The following is a 17738-nucleotide window of genomic DNA, read 5'->3' on the forward strand; positions in this document are numbered from 1 at the left end:
CCTTTGATCTTGACGGAAGCTCTGACACAAATATAAAGAAAAGTGACTCGTAAAGGATTTCATTTTTACTCGAGCTTTCGAAGCTGATCGAAAGGTTCAAATAGTTACTACAATAAAGCTTAACCCAACCATGCGAAACTTCTCTGAATTGGTTCAATAAGCTCTGTTATTTTTAAGTATTTATTTAACGATGACAGATTTTATATGAAGTCATACTTTTAGATGAAGAACAAAAAGATGAGTGTATTTTAATGTGTCATTGACAGAAACATATTAGATAGTTCACTGACACAATTTTCAATTACTAGGTCAGGTAACTGAATTGGATACAGCCAATAGATTTCCATTTTTGAGGAATAATGCTGCATTTTATAAAGGCGCTAAAATTTAGCTTTGCTTTCTTACCCTCCTTCTTCCTTACTCACAACAACAACAACAAAGAATAATGTCCCTCGATGAACCTCTAATTAAGCTTTCCATGCCAGAATGGTCGCATGAGCAGAAACTAGCAGTTGCCAGAGTGTCAGCACAGGCATTAACACAAAGCGCGCCTATTCTCGGAGAAAGTTGGTCTTGCCAATGGTGGGAAGACGTGATCACCTATTTAAGCGTGTCGCAACAAGAGCTTGAATCACGGGTGCTTCACTCTCAACAAGCTGTTGAAATCTTGTCAACGGAGAGTCGAGATATCCGTATTGAAGTACTTATAGATATTTTAGCTCTTGCTCTTCAAATAAACAATGAAAAAAAAGGAAAGGTCATGTTGTATGATGCAAGATCAAGAAGATTCCTGGTTCATTTAGAGAAACTTATGGACCTGTCTCGTGGTGACTTGGCTTCTGTCGAAAAAAGTATTTCTCAGCAAATGTATTATGCTCTTTTGGAGACAAAAGAAGTTGAGGACGAGTCTACTATGCAACAGAATATGGATATATCGGCGAGGAAAGCTATCACTGATACCAACAAGAAGAAAAGCACCTTTAAATGGCTCGCTACAGGCGCTGGTATTATTGGCGGTGGCGCACTTATCGGTACGGATCTTGACCCTTTTATAGAATGTACGTCATATTTACATCCTTTATTGTAGCTTTGACAGGTGGTCTAGCGGCACCACTATTGGCTCCCTTATTAGTTGGCGTTACGGGAGCTACTTTTTTTGCCACGGCTGGTGGTGTTGCATTAGTCACCAGTCTATTTGGTCTAACCGGTGGTGGTTTAGCAGGCTGGAAAATGCACAGACGTATGAGAGGCATTGAAGAGTTTGAATTTAAACAGATTTTAAATGATCCAGATTTACCTCCCGTACCTGCACTTCATTGCACTATCTGTATTTCGGGCTTTCTTTTGGAGTCAAAGCAAGAGACTAGGGTAAATACCACAGCTATAAATTACTACTCCACCCACTAAAACAAATGATAGACACCTTGGGAGCATGCATTTGAAAGAAACAGAAACCACAATGATATATTTTGCTTGGAATATGAAACCGACACTCTTTTAGAACTTGGGTATTCTTTCAGAAAATTTGTCAGAGATTCTGCAGTGAACTATGCAGGCATGGAAGTAGCAAAGGCAACTGTACTCAGTGCATTTTTTGGTATATAATATTACGAGTACATATTTTTTGTTATTACTGGTATTGATGTATTATAACAGCTGCTGTCGTTTTACCTGCAACCCTTTTAAAGTTTGCTGATGTCATTGATAACCCTTGGCATCTGGCGGTTGATCGATCAAAGAAAGCAGGTGTTGGTAAAGTTGTAAATTAACGTCTATTTTATCCGTATTTAACTTTTCTCAATCTATTTTAGTATTGGCTGATGTATTAGAAGAGAGAGTTCAAGGAAACAGACCATGTAATCTGGTAAAGTAATATATAATTTTTCGACTTTCAATGTAATCTAAAGAATTTGAAAAAGGTTGCATACAGCTGCGGATGTCTTGTTATTTGGCATTGCTTAAAAGAGTTGGATAGAAGAGGATTACATGGACTTGTGTACAATGTGGTATTTATGGGAGCTCCTATCTCTACCGAGGATACTTCGGAATGGCATAAAGCTGCGAGCGTAGTTTCTGGTCGATTCGTTAATTGTTACACACCAAACGATTGGGTGTTGGCATATGTTTACCGTTTACTTTCTTTAGAGACAAGTGTTGCAGGTCTAGAACCTGTCAAAAATGTCAAAAGAATTGAAAATATGGAAGTAGAGTTGGAAGGTCATACGAAATACCCATATACCATAAAGGAGATTATGGATCAAATTCAACTCGAGTAAAGATAAAGTGAAAAATAAAATAAAAAGGTGACTGATTAATGATCTTATATTTTTGTAAATATTAATGTTAGGATGTACTGATATAATGTTTTTTTTGTTTTTCTGTTTTTTTTTTATGATGAGTGTGGGGAATGTAATGAGAGATAGTTATTGAGACATGTGACTTTAGAAAATACCACATGTCAACAGTGACTTAATTTTGGACCATCTACTTCTAGATGTACTACTGTTAATATTGTTAGAAGAGCGATTATGATGTTTGGTAGGTTCTTGAAGAGTTTGGTGAGCCATTATAGGCTCGTTTTGTACCTGTTGAGGCGGTAGTGGAGGAGGACCCAAAAGTTTTCTACTACGTGGTTGACATACTTCTTTCGCGATGCTTTGCCATCCATTGCCTTCGTTCAGGAGTTCCCAATCATATACACCATCATCTACTTCGTCTAGATCGCTGATCACCTTTAAAAATAATCCACGTAGCCAATTGTAATTCGGTGTCTCGTCGAATCCGAGTTTGCGAGAATATTGCATGTATTGTACAAATTCATCTGCATAAAATGTTAGCTTTTCATTTATATGTTTGTACAGGACATAGTACTTTACTAGGGAATCCTTCACATAGCGTTCTTACGCCAGTCGTCTGTTTTTTTTCTCCTATTTTTTCGTACTTCTGTTTGTTTGTTGCAGCTTTCATTCCTTGCCACGGTAGAGATCCCCGAAGAAAGTACATGAAAACGTGCCCTAATGCTTCTAAATCATCGCGACGTGATTGTTCTAGAAAAACAGGTTTATTATTTATGATGATGTAATATATGTTTATTCTATGTACCTCTTCCAAGATGCGTATTGATACTCATGTATCGTGCGGTACCAGAGAGGCTTTTTCTTTCTTTGTAAGGGATATGGGTTTTTGTTACCTTGTCACGGTATGCTTTTGCCATGCCAAAATCCACAACATACACATCATTTTCGGAGGATGTTCCAGGTTTACCAATCAAAAAGTTATCGGGTTTGATATCGCGATAGATCATGTCTCTCTCGTGTATTGCTTGTACTCGAGTTAACTAAAAACCAATTGATGTTACTAAATTTAGTTTTACTAAGCGTAAACAAGTAAACAAATACCATATTGATAGCTAGCATTGCTACTGTTTTGGTCGAGAACTTTCTCCCACAAACGTCAAACATATCCTCCAGACTAGGACCTAGCAGATCAATTACTAAAATGTTGTGTAAGCCTTCTTGTCCAAAGTAATACGCATTAGGTACTCCAGCTAAACATGACATAATTAGGGCGGGGATTCTTTGTTATTTCCTTTTATGCAGTTACCAGATCCTGCCATGATTTTATAAGTTCTATATTCATCACGCAATTGAGGTGCATCACTCTTTCTTGGTTCAAACTTTATGGCAACCTGCTGGTTGTTTAATAAGTTGGTACCTATGGAAAGACTTTTTAGTCTCTTTTAAGGGATATTGACTTTTCGTATTACCTTCGTAAATTATACCGAAACTCCCTTCTCCAATTTTTTTCCCAACTTTGTAATGAACACCGACTATATTATTTTGAGCTGACGGTGGCTGGTTCGACATTAGTTCTATATATGTATATATACGAAAGAAAGAAGAGAGTAAAGAGAAACAAGAAGAAAAAGTAAAATATAACAAAAGATAAATATAGTGCCAAGTTCAAAAATAGCCAAGGAATAAAAATTATGAATAATACTGTCCTTTTGCTGCTAAGGGGACTTCCTTGCTTATTTTGGAATTTCGTAATTTTTTATTTTTTATTTTTGCCACCCGTTTTTAACTACGTGCTTTTTCGTAACATCATTATCAGCATTAAAGAAACACATGTATATGTTTGATCACATAAAGTAGAGTTAAAATAGTATTTATAAAGACTGTTTTTCTCATCATCATATGCTTATCCTCCTTCTCCTAATAATAGGTATGCCACATTAGGAGACTAACTACATCAGCGGAATTTACTTGATTTTTACTTGCTGGTGTCACCACAACAAGCATGTGTTTTTGTTGTTATTTATTTATATTTGAAAAAAAGTAAGCGTTGAATAAGCTCTTTAGTCTGTTGAAAAAAATAAAAAGCAAGTTGATTTTTTAATACACGCCGTTGCATTTGGTATCCGTTTCTTTAACCGGCTGTAACATAAATTCGTGCATGTAGTACACTACTGTTAAGTTTTTTTGAATAATGAGCAAATAGATGATATTAAGTCATATGGATTGACTTGTTCAATATCACGTTCAAGAAATTCATTTTTAATAAGCTCCAGCATTTTGTAATTCTCTTCATCTTGTAAATAATAAACCTTCTTAATGGGAGTTCCCTGGATATAGTTTTCTGATAATTCAACAGCTTTTTTTTTTAAAAAAAAAAAAAAAAAAAAAAGTTAAAAAATAGAAATGATGTCGCAGGCACACACGTACTTACCTCTTTCAATTGTAGAAGATGGTAACCCTGCAATACCAGCACACCATATACCGTAGGAAGTACTTGGCCCTTTTCCAGGTACGATGCGGTATAAAAATACAACTTCATCTCCTTCTTCTCCTCCCTGTTTATTATGGCGGCTCATAATTTCTGTTTGCGTTAATGTAATTCCATCTTGTGCCGATAATATATCTTGGATTATCAAATCTATTGTTCACTTATTATGACACTCATTATGGTAAATATCTGACAACTTGTTTTATTTTTTACCATGAAAATGAGTACTAGCCACAATTTTTGGACATCTGGAACATTTAGACAAGAGATACCCAATTACTGAACAGAATAGTGCTGCACCATCCGAGCAATCGGTTCCCTAAGCGCGTGTCAGAGGAGTCCTATAGGAGTTTAAGTAGGAGTACCCTTCTGTTTTTACCTTCCCAAATTCATCAATAATAACCAAGCTACGATTTGTTGAATTATTTAACGCACGATGCAACTGTTGCAAATCAAAAGCAAATGCGCTTTGAGGCTAGCAATAATGAGTACAGTTCAGACTTTCCAAAACTAAAAATTTACCTTAGATACTGTTTCCGAAGTTTGTATTCTTGTAAATAGTTTATCCGTTATTCCAATAATTGCTTTTTCAGCTGGTACGTAACTAAAAAAAATATTAATCTGAGAGCTATTGTTCAAATGAAAAACTACCTTCCAACATGAGCCATATAGACTATAAGAGCAATCTGTTTTAAGTAAACACTTTTTCCTGAAAAATTGGCTCCTGTAACCACCTGAACACTATTAGGATGTTCCTCTTCAATCTTGTATGAAGGCTCAGATGTATGTTTTGAACCTTGCTCTCTAGATGTGACAGATAACGGGTTTTTTGTAGTTGTATTTTCCTCCGTCGTATCAACTGTTTGGTTGTCGTCTGAATTTACTGCCTTCTTATTTGAAATGATATCATTTCGGTATAAAGTTGATAAACAATCATCGGAACTTCTATTGTTGAACCCTTTTCCTCCTTGTAAATATGTATCATTGGGAATAAATATGTCGACACATAATTCTTGCAATGGGTGTCTACACATTTATCAGTAAATAATATATCAATTTATTGCAACTCTTTTTACCTTCCTTGGGTAATCATTAAGGAATTATCTGTTGTCATGACAGGTTGGACATAATTGAATCTTAACGCAACCAATGCAAATGAGATTAAACTAACAGAGTTCAGTATCGGTTCGGTAATGCATGCATTTTTTTTTCTTGTTTTACCAATCGAGTTCAGAGAGTATGTCAGCCACTTCAGAAAACTGTTTGGTACATTTTAATACTCTTTCAGATAAATCTTGAATGATTTCAATTTCTTTGTCTGCGATTAGAGCGTGAATGTCTCCGATCGTTTCATCCAGTTCTGTTCATTGTTTGTTTGTTATTGCTTTTTTGTTTTCTGTCAACTGTGCAAACGTACCTTTGGTTTTTTCGTTTTTATAATATAAGTTCTCTGAAGTAGTGAACTATATAATAACTTTTGAGTGGACATATTGTCATTTTTTTTATTACTATTACCTGTAGGTCAAATCCTGTCAAATATCTTGCATAGTATTCGCTAACATAGCTACTAGTACTGTTATTTTCATCGGAAATGTTTTGGTTATGATATTGAGGTAATGTCACTAGATACCCCAATTGGGGAAAATAAACTACATTCAAAGTAGACCCTAACCCTATGGGTAAAGTAGAGCTAATACTCTGGGAGACTTGAAGCTTTAAACAAATTTAAACAAAAAGTATGGTATACTGTATTATTTGAACATACCAAGTAATCATCTAGAGCGTTATACTTTTTACGTAGTATATCCAACTCCTAATTATAACATGTTTAACTTTGTATACACTTCAATATTTAAACTCCAAACTGAACTCACATTATCCACGTTTTCTTTGACAATGATACGGCCTTCTTGCTTGCTCGTTTCGAAATCAATCTGAATACATCTGTATCAGCATCGAAACTTACTTTAATTTAGTTTGACGTACTATACTGTTTATATCGGATCCTACTTCATTCATAACTTCAGTCGCTGGTTGAAAATGCATTGCCTTTTTTATAAAAGAGACATTATTCGAGCCATGATGATGCAGCTGGTTTATCAACCCAAATGTACGAATTGTATAGTATGCAAACTTAAAATAGAACACGATATTAGATTAGATAATATTAGTAGACAATTTTTAACTGACCTTAAGAATATGTTGCCAATCATTTGAGTTTGTCTTACTTTCTTTCACCTTGGATAATAATCTGTAAATGTTCTTGACATGCTTAAGATTATCTGAAAGTTCTTTCGTAAATTCTCGCATATTCGGCTGTAAAAAGAAACGTATGGATTCATGACGATAATCTAAAATTTCTTTATCTTGTGTCGGCCTTGACACCCAATCTGACAACAATTGCATTCCCAATACACTTGTTGTTTTATTAAGAAGACCTTAAGTTGCGTCAACAATTAAAATAAGTAATGTTACTGACATTTTACAGTACCAAATAATGATAGGCTTTCTTTTCCTTGCTTCTGGTGCATATTCGGGTGTGTTTCGAAGTCAAATATACAAAGTGATCTATTTCATTAGTGAGCATTTTTTGCAATCATATTACAAACAAATAATTACCTTATTGTGTCTGAATTTACATACATGCATTTCTCACTAACAATAAATTAAGTATATACCTAAAATAAAAGTAGAGTCACCGTACCTAGAAAAAGTGCGTATAGTGGCAGGCTGTACTAACAAATCGTCCTCATTTTGGCTTATGTCTAGCCCCTCTTGTTCCATTCTCTGTAAATGTTTTAGAAGTACACCTGCACATCCAACCTTTTCTCAAGTTAGTTGATAAATATGACTCTTGCTTGAAACATACTGTCAAATAACTATTATCCAAATGAATCAACCCTTCTAATTGCAAGTAGGCTTGTGTTTTGTTCCCTTCTTCTGGATCAATAAGAAAAATGTTTTGATTCGATAAACTTTCCTCGGCAGCATCTTGTAAAGTAAAAGAATTCTGTTCTTGCAATGTTTGAAAATGATTGATATACCAGTTTAACAGCATGTATCTTCCCTTCTCAAACGAAAAGTCTTTTTGTAACACCTTTTTGATCTCAATCGAAGTCCCTATAAAAAAAATGTATATATTATATCCTTTCGGCTGATGCGAATTTGGAAGGTACCATGTTCCTGGGTGATCTTTTCCAGAAGTATATCTTCATTGGCATCTGATAAAATAAGAAGTTTTGGCATTACTTGCGTAATCACTATAAATATCATTAATTATGTGGTCATTTCGAAATCATTTATTTGTTCCTTACGCATTGCTGTGTATTCAAGGTCTTTTGATTCTTTAACATCATCCATAAGAAATAATTCTAAGCTGCTGCCTAGATAGTAAGAGCATCCTAATTTATTGGATTTCCATTGAAGACACATAATTGTGTCCATTTTTGGGATGAATAAACAAAGAGAAAAGTGTACAAATTTAATGTGGTTAAGCTCCTAAAATTTAAATGCAGCTTTGTTAGGCGGGGTTTTGCCCTTTAAAAATATCGTGGTGATATCTCTGGCCACGTAGTTTTCTTTCATCTTCTTTCGAAACTAAATGGAAAATTACGCACGTTATGACGATCAACGTCATTATGGTGATGAAGAAGAAAAGAATGGGCTTTTTCAAGTCGTACAATGTCCTACAGATGCTGCAGCTTTAACAAACTTCGCTTATGTTGCTCCTGGTACCATTGACCCTAAAGTCCATTATATTACTGTCGCTCGTGAATTTGTATTCTCTGTCAGGTACACATTAATAAGTGGTAATAAAAAAAATTTACTAAATAAAAAACTAGGTTGGACAGAGGAATGCAAAAAGGGCAAATCGGTATTAATGGTGTCCACCGTCGTTGGGCCAGTTTTTCGGTCGGTCAAGAAGTTACAGTTGAACCTTACGACATTCATTCCGAGGGAATGGATATTTATCTTGGTATTCTTAAGTTAGACATTGACTTTTTCCAAAGAAGCAGTAGATACCCTGACGAGTTTAAGGAAGAAGATTTGGCAAAGGCCTTTTCTATTGTAAGTTGAAGTAGATGGCACGTTATATTTCCCATTTCTCATTACATCTCTTTAGAACTTCAATAGTCAAATTTTTACCAAGGGACAATTCTTTGTATTTGAATATTGTGGTATTAAATTTAGAGTAACAGTAACTGATCTGGACGTGGTGGACTTAAATGTGCTGAAGAAGGGCGAGGTAGATGCCCGTCGTGAAACACAGTCCAATGCTGTCCGTGGTATTCTCATGCGCGAGACCAACATTGAATTCTCAAAGCTTGAAGGTTCATTTGTTAACTTGAAGGTTTCCCGAAAGAAGGCGTAGGTTTTTTATTATAATTGATTTGGAGTATGGAAGCTAACTACATGATTAATTTTAGTATGACTGCCAAGGCCTTAATCAAACCTGACTTTCAGTTTGAAGACCTCGGTATTGGTGGTTTAGATGATGAATTCAATGCAATTTTCCGTCGTGCATTTGCCTCGCGTATTTTTCCACCTGCACTTGTTGAAAAACTGGGTGTGCAACATGTCAAGGGTATCTTGCTCTATGGTCCACCGGGTACAGGTAAAACTTTGATGGCCCGTCAAATTGGCAAAATGTTGAATGCAAAGGAACCTAAAATTGTCAGTGGCCCTGAGGTATTATCCAAATTTGTGGGTCAATCCGAAGAAAATGTTCGTAAGTTATTCGGTGATGCTGAAGAAGAATACAGAGCAAAGGGCGAAGACTCTGGTCTTCATATTATTATATTTGATGAGTTGGATGCCATTTGTAAATCTCGTGGTAGTAGAAGTGGTGATACCGGTGTAGGTGATTCCGTCGTAAATCAACTTTTGGCTAAAATGGATGGTGTCGAGCAATTGAACAATATCCTAATTATTGGTATGACAAACAGAAAGGACATGATTGATGAAGCTTTGCTGCGTCCCGGTCGTCTTGAAGTGCATATGGAAATCGGTTTGCCTGATGAAAAAGGCCGTCTCCAAATTTTAAAAATTCATACTGCTAAAATGAAAACAAACGATGTTTTGGAAGATGATGTTAGTCTTGATGAGTTGGCAGAGTTAACTAAAAATTACAGTGGTGCTGAAATTTCTGGTGTCGTTAAGGCCGCATCTTCCTATGCCTTTAGCAGGCATATTAAAGTCGGTACTATGGCTGGTATATCCGCTGATGTCGAAGATATGAAAGTCAGTATGGACGATTTCTTAAACGCGCTTAAGGAAGTGACACCTGCTTTTGGTGTATCTGAAGCTGAATTACAACAATGTGTTGCAAATCATATCATTCCTTTTAGTCCATCCGTTAAACAAGCTTTGGTTGATGGTAGACTATACGTTGATCAAGTACGTCAGTCTTCTCGTACCCCCTTAGTTAGTGTTCTTTTGACTGGTCCTGCCGGTAGCGGTAAGACTGCTCTTGCAGCCACTATTGCTATGCAAAGTGACTTTCCCTTCATCAAGTTAATTTCTCCTGAAACAATGGTTGGAATGACTGAAGCCTCGAAGGTGACTGAAATTAACAAGATCTTTAACGATTCATACAAATCTCCTCTCAGTGTGATTGTTATTGATTCCATCGAGCGTCTTTTAGGTAAACATAAAGAGAACGCATACAAAGGTTACGTCTTATACTAATTTTATTGATAGATTATGTACCAATCGGCCCTCGTTTCTCTAACTCCGTTTTGCAAGCGCTTTTGGTATTATTAAAAAAGAAACCCCCAAAGGATCGTCGTTTATTGATCTTGGCCACAACTACTCAACATAATATTTTGGAGCAAATGAACATGACAGAGGAGTTTTCGGCCGAGATCTATGTACCCACCATCACATCTTTAGAAGGTGTTGATATTGTGTTACAACAATTAGAGCTATTCGATGATGAACAAAGAGAAAGGGCTCTTTCTATTCTCAGAAATGCAAATATGGACCAAAAATTAACAATCGGTGTAAAGAAGTTATTGATGGTCATTGAAATGGCTAGACAAGATGAAGATAAGGTGGACAAGTTTGTCAATACCATGTTGGCATTGTAAAGCCATGATTGTAAATTTAAATAAATCAAAAAATCAAGAGCCCTTTTTGGAGCTAGGATTAATGATTACGAAAATACAATTCGTAACCACAAAATTACGTTAGATTTCTACATATGTCTACCTGCTTAGATGGATGAGGAGCATAGCCTATGGGAAAAAAATATTGCAATGGTGCTAAACCTTGTATTCGTACACCTGCTGAATTGATTAATCATCGAAGATTTTCGGGGAAAATAATTTAGTCCTACCGGAAGATTTAAACTTTCCGCGCAAGTTTATGCCATATAAACGTAATTTTTATTTTTCAGGTCCTCCTTCCCCTTTTTCACCTAAATTTTATATTTTAATATGGTTTGCCAAAAGACTTTCACATTGTAAGTTTGTGTTACTATTGCTCAATATGATACTAAATTAAATACTTTGTTCAGAAACAACGGAAACACCATTCCTGCTGTCGCATTAGGTACATGGCAATCTGGTGAAGAACAAGATGTCGTTTATAAAGCTGTCAAAGCTGCCTTGGCCGCTGGTTACCGTCATATTGATACCGCAATGATGGTAAGTTTCTGTTTTTCTATTTTAAAATCCAAGTAATTTAACGGGTATTATAGTATGGTAACGAAGCTGAAGTTGGCAGAGGTATTCGTGATGGTCTTAAGGAAAGTGGATTGAAGCGTGAAGATATTTTTGTCACCACAAAGTTAGCCACTATTCACGCCAGACCTTCTTATGTTTCCAAAGGATTTGAGGACTCTCTCGCTAAGTTAGATATTGGATATCTCGATCTTTATATGATGCATTGGCCCGTCGCTATGAACCCTGCTACAGGACAATTGGTTCCTTTGAAGCCCGATGGATCTCGCGATATTGATGAAGAGCTCGATGGTAAGTTTGAAATTACCTGGGCTGCTATGGAGAAGTTGTTAGACACTGGTAAAGTGAAGAATATTGGTGTTGCAAACTTCGCTATCCCTAACCTCGAACGTCTCTTGAAGACGGCTAAGGTTGTCCCTGCCGTTAACCAGATTGAGCTTCATCGTAAGTACAGAAGCATGCATATTTCTTGATCTTTTTACTGATTTTTTTTATATAGCTTATTTGCCTCAATTCAAGTTGGTTGAATACTGTAATTCCAATGGTATTCACTGCTCCGCATACTCACCTTTGGGTTCCAGTCAATCTACTTTACTCCAAGATGAGACTCTTGCCAAAATCGCTAAGGCTCATGACAGATCTATTCCTCAAATTTTAATCTCTTGGGGTATTACCCGTAGCAGTGTTTTACCCAAGAGCGTCAACCCTGAGGTAACAACAATGTTGTACATTGTATGGTTTAGTAAGACAACTAACATCTTTTCTCGATCTTTCTATTTCAAATTATAGCGTATTCAAGCTAACATCCAAACTGTTGATTTGTCTGAGCAAGAAATCAAGGAGATTAATGATATCTCTAAGACAACAACCAAGCGTTTTGTTAGACCTGCTTGGGGTATTCCTGTCTTTGATGAAGACTTCGAGTAAATTTCTGTTCAAAATACATGTAATAATACCAATAAAATAAAATAAATTGACTTTTAAGTATAGCTTATGATCTTTTTATTTGATTTCTACAATTATAACTAAATAGACTATGCAAAATTATAAAACGTTTAAGACGATTTGTAACATGGAGTATCTGGAGAAAGCATGGGAATAGTATCATTTTTAAGCGTAAAAGCTTTCCAGAACTCAGGAATTTGTAGGTTACGTAACTGAGCAGGAATTTGATCATTCAAATCATCATCTGTATGATGCACCAATTTCTAATGTGGGGAGCTCAGTCATTAGTTTTTTGATTTTTAATAATGCCGAATATCTTACCATGGGAATTTTTCCACCATTCTTACTAAACTTGCCTTGTTCATAAGTTTGGCGCCAAAGTAATGGGACAACTTCTGCGTTCTTAGATCCCGCAACAAGAGGCTCAGTGACATAGCAGTTTTTGCGATCAAAATAGCCCTCAGTAGGGTCCAAATTACCTAAGCTTATAACGTTGGGATCGACACCTTTACTGGCACCGAACTTGTTATCAGAGACAACGATATGCCAACCCCAAGGAGAGATAGGAACACTGCTATTCCAGATAGGTGGGCGGATAGTGTAGTTGAGGCGAGCGGTATAAAAATCAAAGAATGTCACACCCTCATAAAGCCAACCGTCCAACTCTTCAGGTACAGCTACCTCTTTACCAAGGAATCGATACAGAAAATTCTTGTGAACAACAATATTACTGACCTGTTTATAGTCTGCATGAACAGCAGCATACATCATAACGCCAGTGTTAGCAAGATAATTTGAAATAACATAGCCATCCACCTGAAAAATAAAAGGGGTAATGTGCATAAGAAATTAATGTATAACGACATATATTAAAATACTTTACAGCAGAAGTAAATCGGACGGCGCCACCAAAATCTGCAATCTGCCACCCCGCAATAAAATTTTCAGTAATATAAGTTTGGTTGGAGCCAACTACACTGATAGCGTGATCTTGAGAAATAGGTTTTGTGTCAGGGAATGTTGCATTCTATTAAATTGCATTAGAGAATAGACTATCAACAAAAATAGCTTTTTACCAGAATGTTCTCTTTGATCGTGATATCATTGGTTGCATAAAGTTGAAGACCAGATGCGAGATAGCCCTGTTCGTCATCTAAATTACGTTTAAGACATTCATGAATAAATTTAAGATTTCTTAAAGGCGCTCGTAATTGCTGGCTAACATAAGGAACTAAATTTTCCATTTTACGGAGATCCATTCTAAAACCCAAAAAAAATTGAGTTCATGATATTAAATTTAAAGTTATTGTAATCTTACCCAAATATATTGTTTGAGACAACAGTGTTCTTCTGAGTCTGGAGCAAAACACCAGTATCTATTATGGGAATCAGTTACAGGTATGCAGCTAGTTTATATACATATATATATATACTTTACTTGTTGTATTGTAAGTAGGTAACGTATAGTGACCGGCATGAGCCTCATCACGCAAAAAAACATTTCCATCTGCATAAACCAATTAATTCACGACTATTTAATTGTAAACATAAACATACCAATGTATAGTTTTTCACCGTATCTTGCAATAATTGAACCACGTTGTCCATTAAAAAATAAATTACCAAGAATTGCAGTTTCATCTTCATTTGTGTTTTCCTGCACCTGAATATTAACATTTTCAAAAACAATGTCTTGAATTGCCCAGGCTTGATTGTCCTGGTAAACTGAGCAAAATTACAGGTTACTTTCAAGCGCAAAACTTACGGATCGACCCATTTTGAACTTAAAATTTCTCACCTTCAATTGTACCAGTGGTATTTTTATCTTTCACGCTGAGAATACTTGGTTGATACGGATCCCCCTTTAACGAGACTCCCTTTCTAAGAACGATTGGCTTTACAGGATCAAGAGTGAAGAGGCCAGGATTGAGATAAACCACAGGTTTTCTAATAGAAATTCATCAACGCTTAATATACAGTAGGAGTACATATACTTACTTTGTTCTACTTGCTTCATCAATCATGTCTTGGAGTGTAGATGAGTAATCCAGTTCTTCGGAATAGATTTCGGTGTTTTCAGGAGAGCAATCAAGAGCATTGACCGATGAGATAACAAGCAAAGCGGTAGCAAATATGATACTAGAGAACTTCATATTGAAAGAGTAAAAGAAAATATAGAGACAAAGAATGTCTCAAGGAACAACTCTTTTATATTCGGAAAATGCAGCCATGAGACCTTTGATGCCATTTTAAACCATTTTGATCGCCGCTTGTGCTCCACCACCTTTGTTTCGTATTTTTTTATTTTTATTTTTTCCTCTTTTTTAAACAACAAGACTAATGTCCTCTTCACAATATCTAATACCTAAAGATCCACCCTCATATGATTCATTATACCAAAGCATACCCTCACAATCTTCATACTCTCACTCGTTAAACAGTCAAAATAATAGTAGTCAAACAGCTAAACTATCGTGCGCAATTAAGAGATACATTCGTCGACATTCGCCTTTTTTGCAAACTACAACTGCTGCCATATTTGTAGCAGCCACTGTTTCGGCCACCGTCATGTTACTTTTATGGCAGCTACAAAATTTGGCTTCACCACAAGATCCCGACGGACCTTGGTTTGATCTTGATGAACACTCCATTTCTTGATCATTTGCAAAAACATGAAAAAAAAAACATATTACATCATTTGTAAGCCTCCCCCCTCATAAACCTGTTGAATAAATATCATGTGCTGCAAAGAAAAAAAACATTACCTTATTTTATTGGAAGTTTTTTTATATATATACTTTATCGCTAGTTTATCGTCTTGGTTAGGCTCCCAGATTACATATTGTTTGATCGCAAATTTAAGCCAACCAAGAGTGCCTTTTTACGAAAATGTAAACCATACATGGTAAGATTACAGTGCCTCCAATAAGCAATGTCGTAGCCAATTAAAATTCATATCGCTTGCTAACCAAAATTGAAGACACGAGCTTTTTATTTGATAAAAAAGGTGGCAGTTGGATACAGTTTTGACACTATATATTCAGACAAATATAAGTTAAATTCAGATAAATACAAAAATTGATTCAGATCAATAAAAAAAAAGTTCAGACTTATGAGCTTTTTTTTTCAGACGAATCAAAATTTGGTGTTCAGAAATTTTAAAACGGGTAATACCTGCATTAAATAAGTAAAGCGATAACTTTAGTGGTCTTTCTGCTTTTTCTCGACTAAACAAAGCGGGTCGTTTTCCAGTTTCCCTCAAATGGTTCAGTATTTTTTTTAAAGTTTAAAGCTGCAGCCAAATCACGATTCCATATTCTTCTTGCAACAATACCAGATGTATTCTCCATTTTTCTGTAGCAAGCAATGTTTTTACACCTTATAACTGATTAGATAATTTCTTATCAATGCTGATTTTTAAATTAATATCGCATACCGAAGTAATCCATGACATGTAATGGTCGGCATTTTTCGTCTTTGATATAATTGGATTCACTATGGTTTTGAACTTTTCCAAAGGACTTTCGCATTCAGGACAAAAAGAAGATGTCTTGTATTCGCCAATTAAATATAATTTAAATCAATTCTTCTTTAACATAGCAATTAACCCTTTATTCCTAGTTGGCTCTTAATACTTGACGTTTTGTGCTGACCAATTTCCAAGTATCAGCGTTGTGTTGGAACCAAACTTGTTTTTCAGCTTTCTAACTAATTGAGCATCATTTTTATCAAAGTATAATCTGCTAGAAAACTTATTTTACGGCATGGCAAAATCTGTAGCTTTTCTAAAAGTTGGCTTGCACGATTCCTCAATAAATCCACTTGGCCTGTTTCTAACATAATTTTAAGTATTTCTGCTTTTTCTGTGTTATTCAAACGTTTTTTCATATGATTTTGTTGCATCATAATATCCAAATAAGTAGCATACATTTGAAAATTAGTAAAATCATCAGGAGAAGCTTGGGCTTGGGGGTAGTAGCCTCGAATTCTTGTCACATACAAATTCCCAAAATACAATTCACCTTTGTTGGTCACTTTGAATATAAAGCACGAATCAGGAAAATATAATTGTGTTGTATTGTAAGTTTCGTTCCCATAATACTCTCTTAATAGAATATCGATAGATGCTCTTTCTTTGATATAGTCGGAATAGCTTTTTATCCTTACTGAAAAGGATTCGATTTTTGACAAAACCACCTCAGCAGCCTTGATAATTACAAGTTTTGTTTTTTTTCTCAAAAGTCTGAGATTTCTTTGCATTTTTGTTCCATTCATCTTTGTATATATCAAAGTTTGCTTATCTTCTGTTTTACTATTTTCCTTAAGACAATACATAAGATCACGTCTTCCAGGATCTATAAGAACGCAGCTTCCTCCAGTTCTTCTCAAGTCTGATTGGCTAACCTTCTTTATATACTCTGTTTGATCAACAGTAACCTTTGTTGTATTCTTTGCTTTGGATGTCTTTCTGTTGGTATCCATATTTTGTTTTATGACTGATATACCAACTCCATCTGTTTCGAGGGTCCCTTGAAATCGTATAGATTTATCAAATCCTTGCTTCTTGAACACCTTGTTCTGAAGGTTAACTATAGCACATCAAGGAAGGGCTTCTTGGAGTGAGGTTTGGTCTTTCTCTTAGCTTATTTTTATGCTGCATTTATTGCTGAAGTTTCTTCCCAGTCCACATATGATTGTATCATCACAGGTACTGTCTCACTGTCAAAATTGTATTCTTCGTTCATGTTAAGCAATATGAAGAAATTCAAGAAGAGAAAAAGAAGAGAATCCTCATTACATTTCTGTATCGGTGACCCATTTTCAAAACAATGAACCATTTTCGTCTTGGTGACCCATTTTCAAAATCCGTGATCCATTTTCAAACTGACCAATTTTTTTTTTTTTTTTTTGGACCTGCACTTTTTCGGTCGAACGATTTATTTCTAAATTGAGAATCTATAATAAGCTTTCTTGGTTATGTAAGATCCTACTCATTTACACTGTATTCTATATATTATAGTGTACACCGTAGTCTTTTTATCATAAACCATGTGCGACTTGTCAATTTTATTCTTTCTAATCGTATTTTATGTTAAATCATATTTCAATAATCAGTATTTTATAGTCATAACGTTTTGTATTTGACATCACTTTCACGTATCATTCTCTCGAACGAGTTCAAGCATTTGTTTACGCAACCGAGACGAGCCTACAAAACTCGGGTAGGTTCGATCTTCAAAAAAAAAAGGCATTCGAACGAGCTTCCAAATGAAAATATTTCAGCGTGGTATGTAATTTTCATGGAACGAAAATCAATCGGTTCAA

The 17738-nt window shown here is 35.5% G+C and overlaps 8 protein-coding genes across 8 annotated transcripts; 4 read left to right on the top strand and 4 right to left on the bottom strand.

Moving 5' to 3' along the window:
- Positions 1 to 445: 445 nt before the first annotated feature.
- EV154DRAFT_569198 (uncharacterized protein) lies at positions 446 to 2276 on the top strand (the record flags this gene model as incomplete). Its single annotated transcript, XM_051606119.1, has 6 exons — positions 446 to 1031; positions 1088 to 1368; positions 1420 to 1597; positions 1657 to 1752; positions 1812 to 1864; positions 1920 to 2276. 6 exons carry the CDS (start codon positions 446 to 448, stop codon positions 2274 to 2276), a joined length of 1551 nt encoding a protein of 516 aa, XP_051452475.1.
- An 82-nt stretch (positions 2277 to 2358) lies between these two features.
- On the bottom strand, positions 2359 to 4124 carry EV154DRAFT_65237 (casein kinase I). The gene is made up of 6 exons (XM_051607712.1): positions 3767 to 4124; positions 3604 to 3714; positions 3399 to 3547; positions 3103 to 3337; positions 2877 to 3047; positions 2359 to 2821 (listed from the first exon to the last, which is right to left on the bottom strand). Exons 1-6 carry the CDS (start codon positions 3864 to 3866, stop codon positions 2442 to 2444), a joined length of 1146 nt encoding a protein of 381 aa, XP_051452476.1. The 5' UTR covers positions 3867 to 4124; the 3' UTR covers positions 2359 to 2441.
- A 217-nt stretch (positions 4125 to 4341) lies between these two features.
- On the bottom strand, positions 4342 to 8240 carry EV154DRAFT_525877 (DNA mismatch repair protein MutS). Its single transcript, XM_051603338.1, has 20 exons — positions 8100 to 8240; positions 7962 to 8045; positions 7655 to 7905; positions 7490 to 7608; positions 7405 to 7440; positions 7277 to 7353; positions 6976 to 7223; positions 6772 to 6918; positions 6660 to 6719; positions 6551 to 6598; positions 6301 to 6498; positions 6203 to 6248; positions 6007 to 6145; positions 5862 to 5951; positions 5437 to 5811; positions 5308 to 5389; positions 5165 to 5260; positions 4999 to 5104; positions 4729 to 4935; positions 4342 to 4653 (listed from the first exon to the last, which is right to left on the bottom strand). Exons 1-20 carry the CDS (start codon positions 8227 to 8229, stop codon positions 4472 to 4474), a joined length of 2721 nt encoding a protein of 906 aa, XP_051452477.1. The 5' UTR covers positions 8230 to 8240; the 3' UTR covers positions 4342 to 4471.
- Positions 8241 to 8314: 74 nt separating this feature from the next.
- EV154DRAFT_451449 (P-loop containing nucleoside triphosphate hydrolase protein) lies at positions 8315 to 11165 on the top strand. The gene is made up of 5 exons (XM_051597248.1): positions 8315 to 8577; positions 8628 to 8853; positions 8909 to 9153; positions 9213 to 10429; positions 10486 to 11165. Exons 1-5 carry the CDS (start codon positions 8387 to 8389, stop codon positions 10872 to 10874), a joined length of 2268 nt encoding a protein of 755 aa, XP_051452478.1. The 5' UTR covers positions 8315 to 8386; the 3' UTR covers positions 10875 to 11165.
- On the top strand, positions 11166 to 12498 carry EV154DRAFT_525881 (NADP-dependent oxidoreductase domain-containing protein). Its single transcript, XM_051603339.1, has 5 exons — positions 11166 to 11248; positions 11303 to 11432; positions 11486 to 11912; positions 11968 to 12179; positions 12258 to 12498. Exons 1-5 carry the CDS (start codon positions 11223 to 11225, stop codon positions 12393 to 12395), a joined length of 933 nt encoding a protein of 310 aa, XP_051452479.1. The 5' UTR covers positions 11166 to 11222; the 3' UTR covers positions 12396 to 12498.
- A 25-nt stretch (positions 12499 to 12523) lies between these two features.
- EV154DRAFT_429701 (uncharacterized protein) lies at positions 12524 to 14566 on the bottom strand (the record flags this gene model as incomplete). The annotated part of the gene is made up of 9 exons (XM_051596484.1): positions 12524 to 12676; positions 12735 to 13229; positions 13297 to 13440; positions 13490 to 13673; positions 13732 to 13789; positions 13852 to 13920; positions 13971 to 14138; positions 14212 to 14360; positions 14412 to 14566. The coding sequence occupies 9 exons, from the start codon at positions 14564 to 14566 to the stop codon at positions 12524 to 12526; spliced, it is 1575 nt and encodes a 524-aa protein (XP_051452480.1).
- A 187-nt stretch (positions 14567 to 14753) lies between these two features.
- EV154DRAFT_486473 (uncharacterized protein) lies at positions 14754 to 15071 on the top strand (the record flags this gene model as incomplete). Its single annotated transcript, XM_051598852.1, has 1 exon — positions 14754 to 15071. One exon carries the CDS (start codon positions 14754 to 14756, stop codon positions 15069 to 15071), a length of 318 nt encoding a protein of 105 aa, XP_051452481.1.
- A 1050-nt stretch (positions 15072 to 16121) lies between these two features.
- Positions 16122 to 17009, bottom strand: EV154DRAFT_429682 (uncharacterized protein; the record flags this gene model as incomplete). The annotated part of the gene is made up of 1 exon (XM_051596483.1): positions 16122 to 17009. A coding segment is annotated over one exon (888 nt), but the record flags the coding sequence as incomplete, so codon positions are not given.
- Positions 17010 to 17738: the final 729 nt, after the last annotated feature.

This window comes from Mucor mucedo (assembly GCF_025094135.1).
Source record: "Mucor mucedo strain NRRL 3635 chromosome Unknown EV154scaffold_145, whole genome shotgun sequence".
NCBI classification, from domain to species: domain Eukaryota; kingdom Fungi; phylum Mucoromycota; class Mucoromycetes; order Mucorales; family Mucoraceae; genus Mucor; species Mucor mucedo.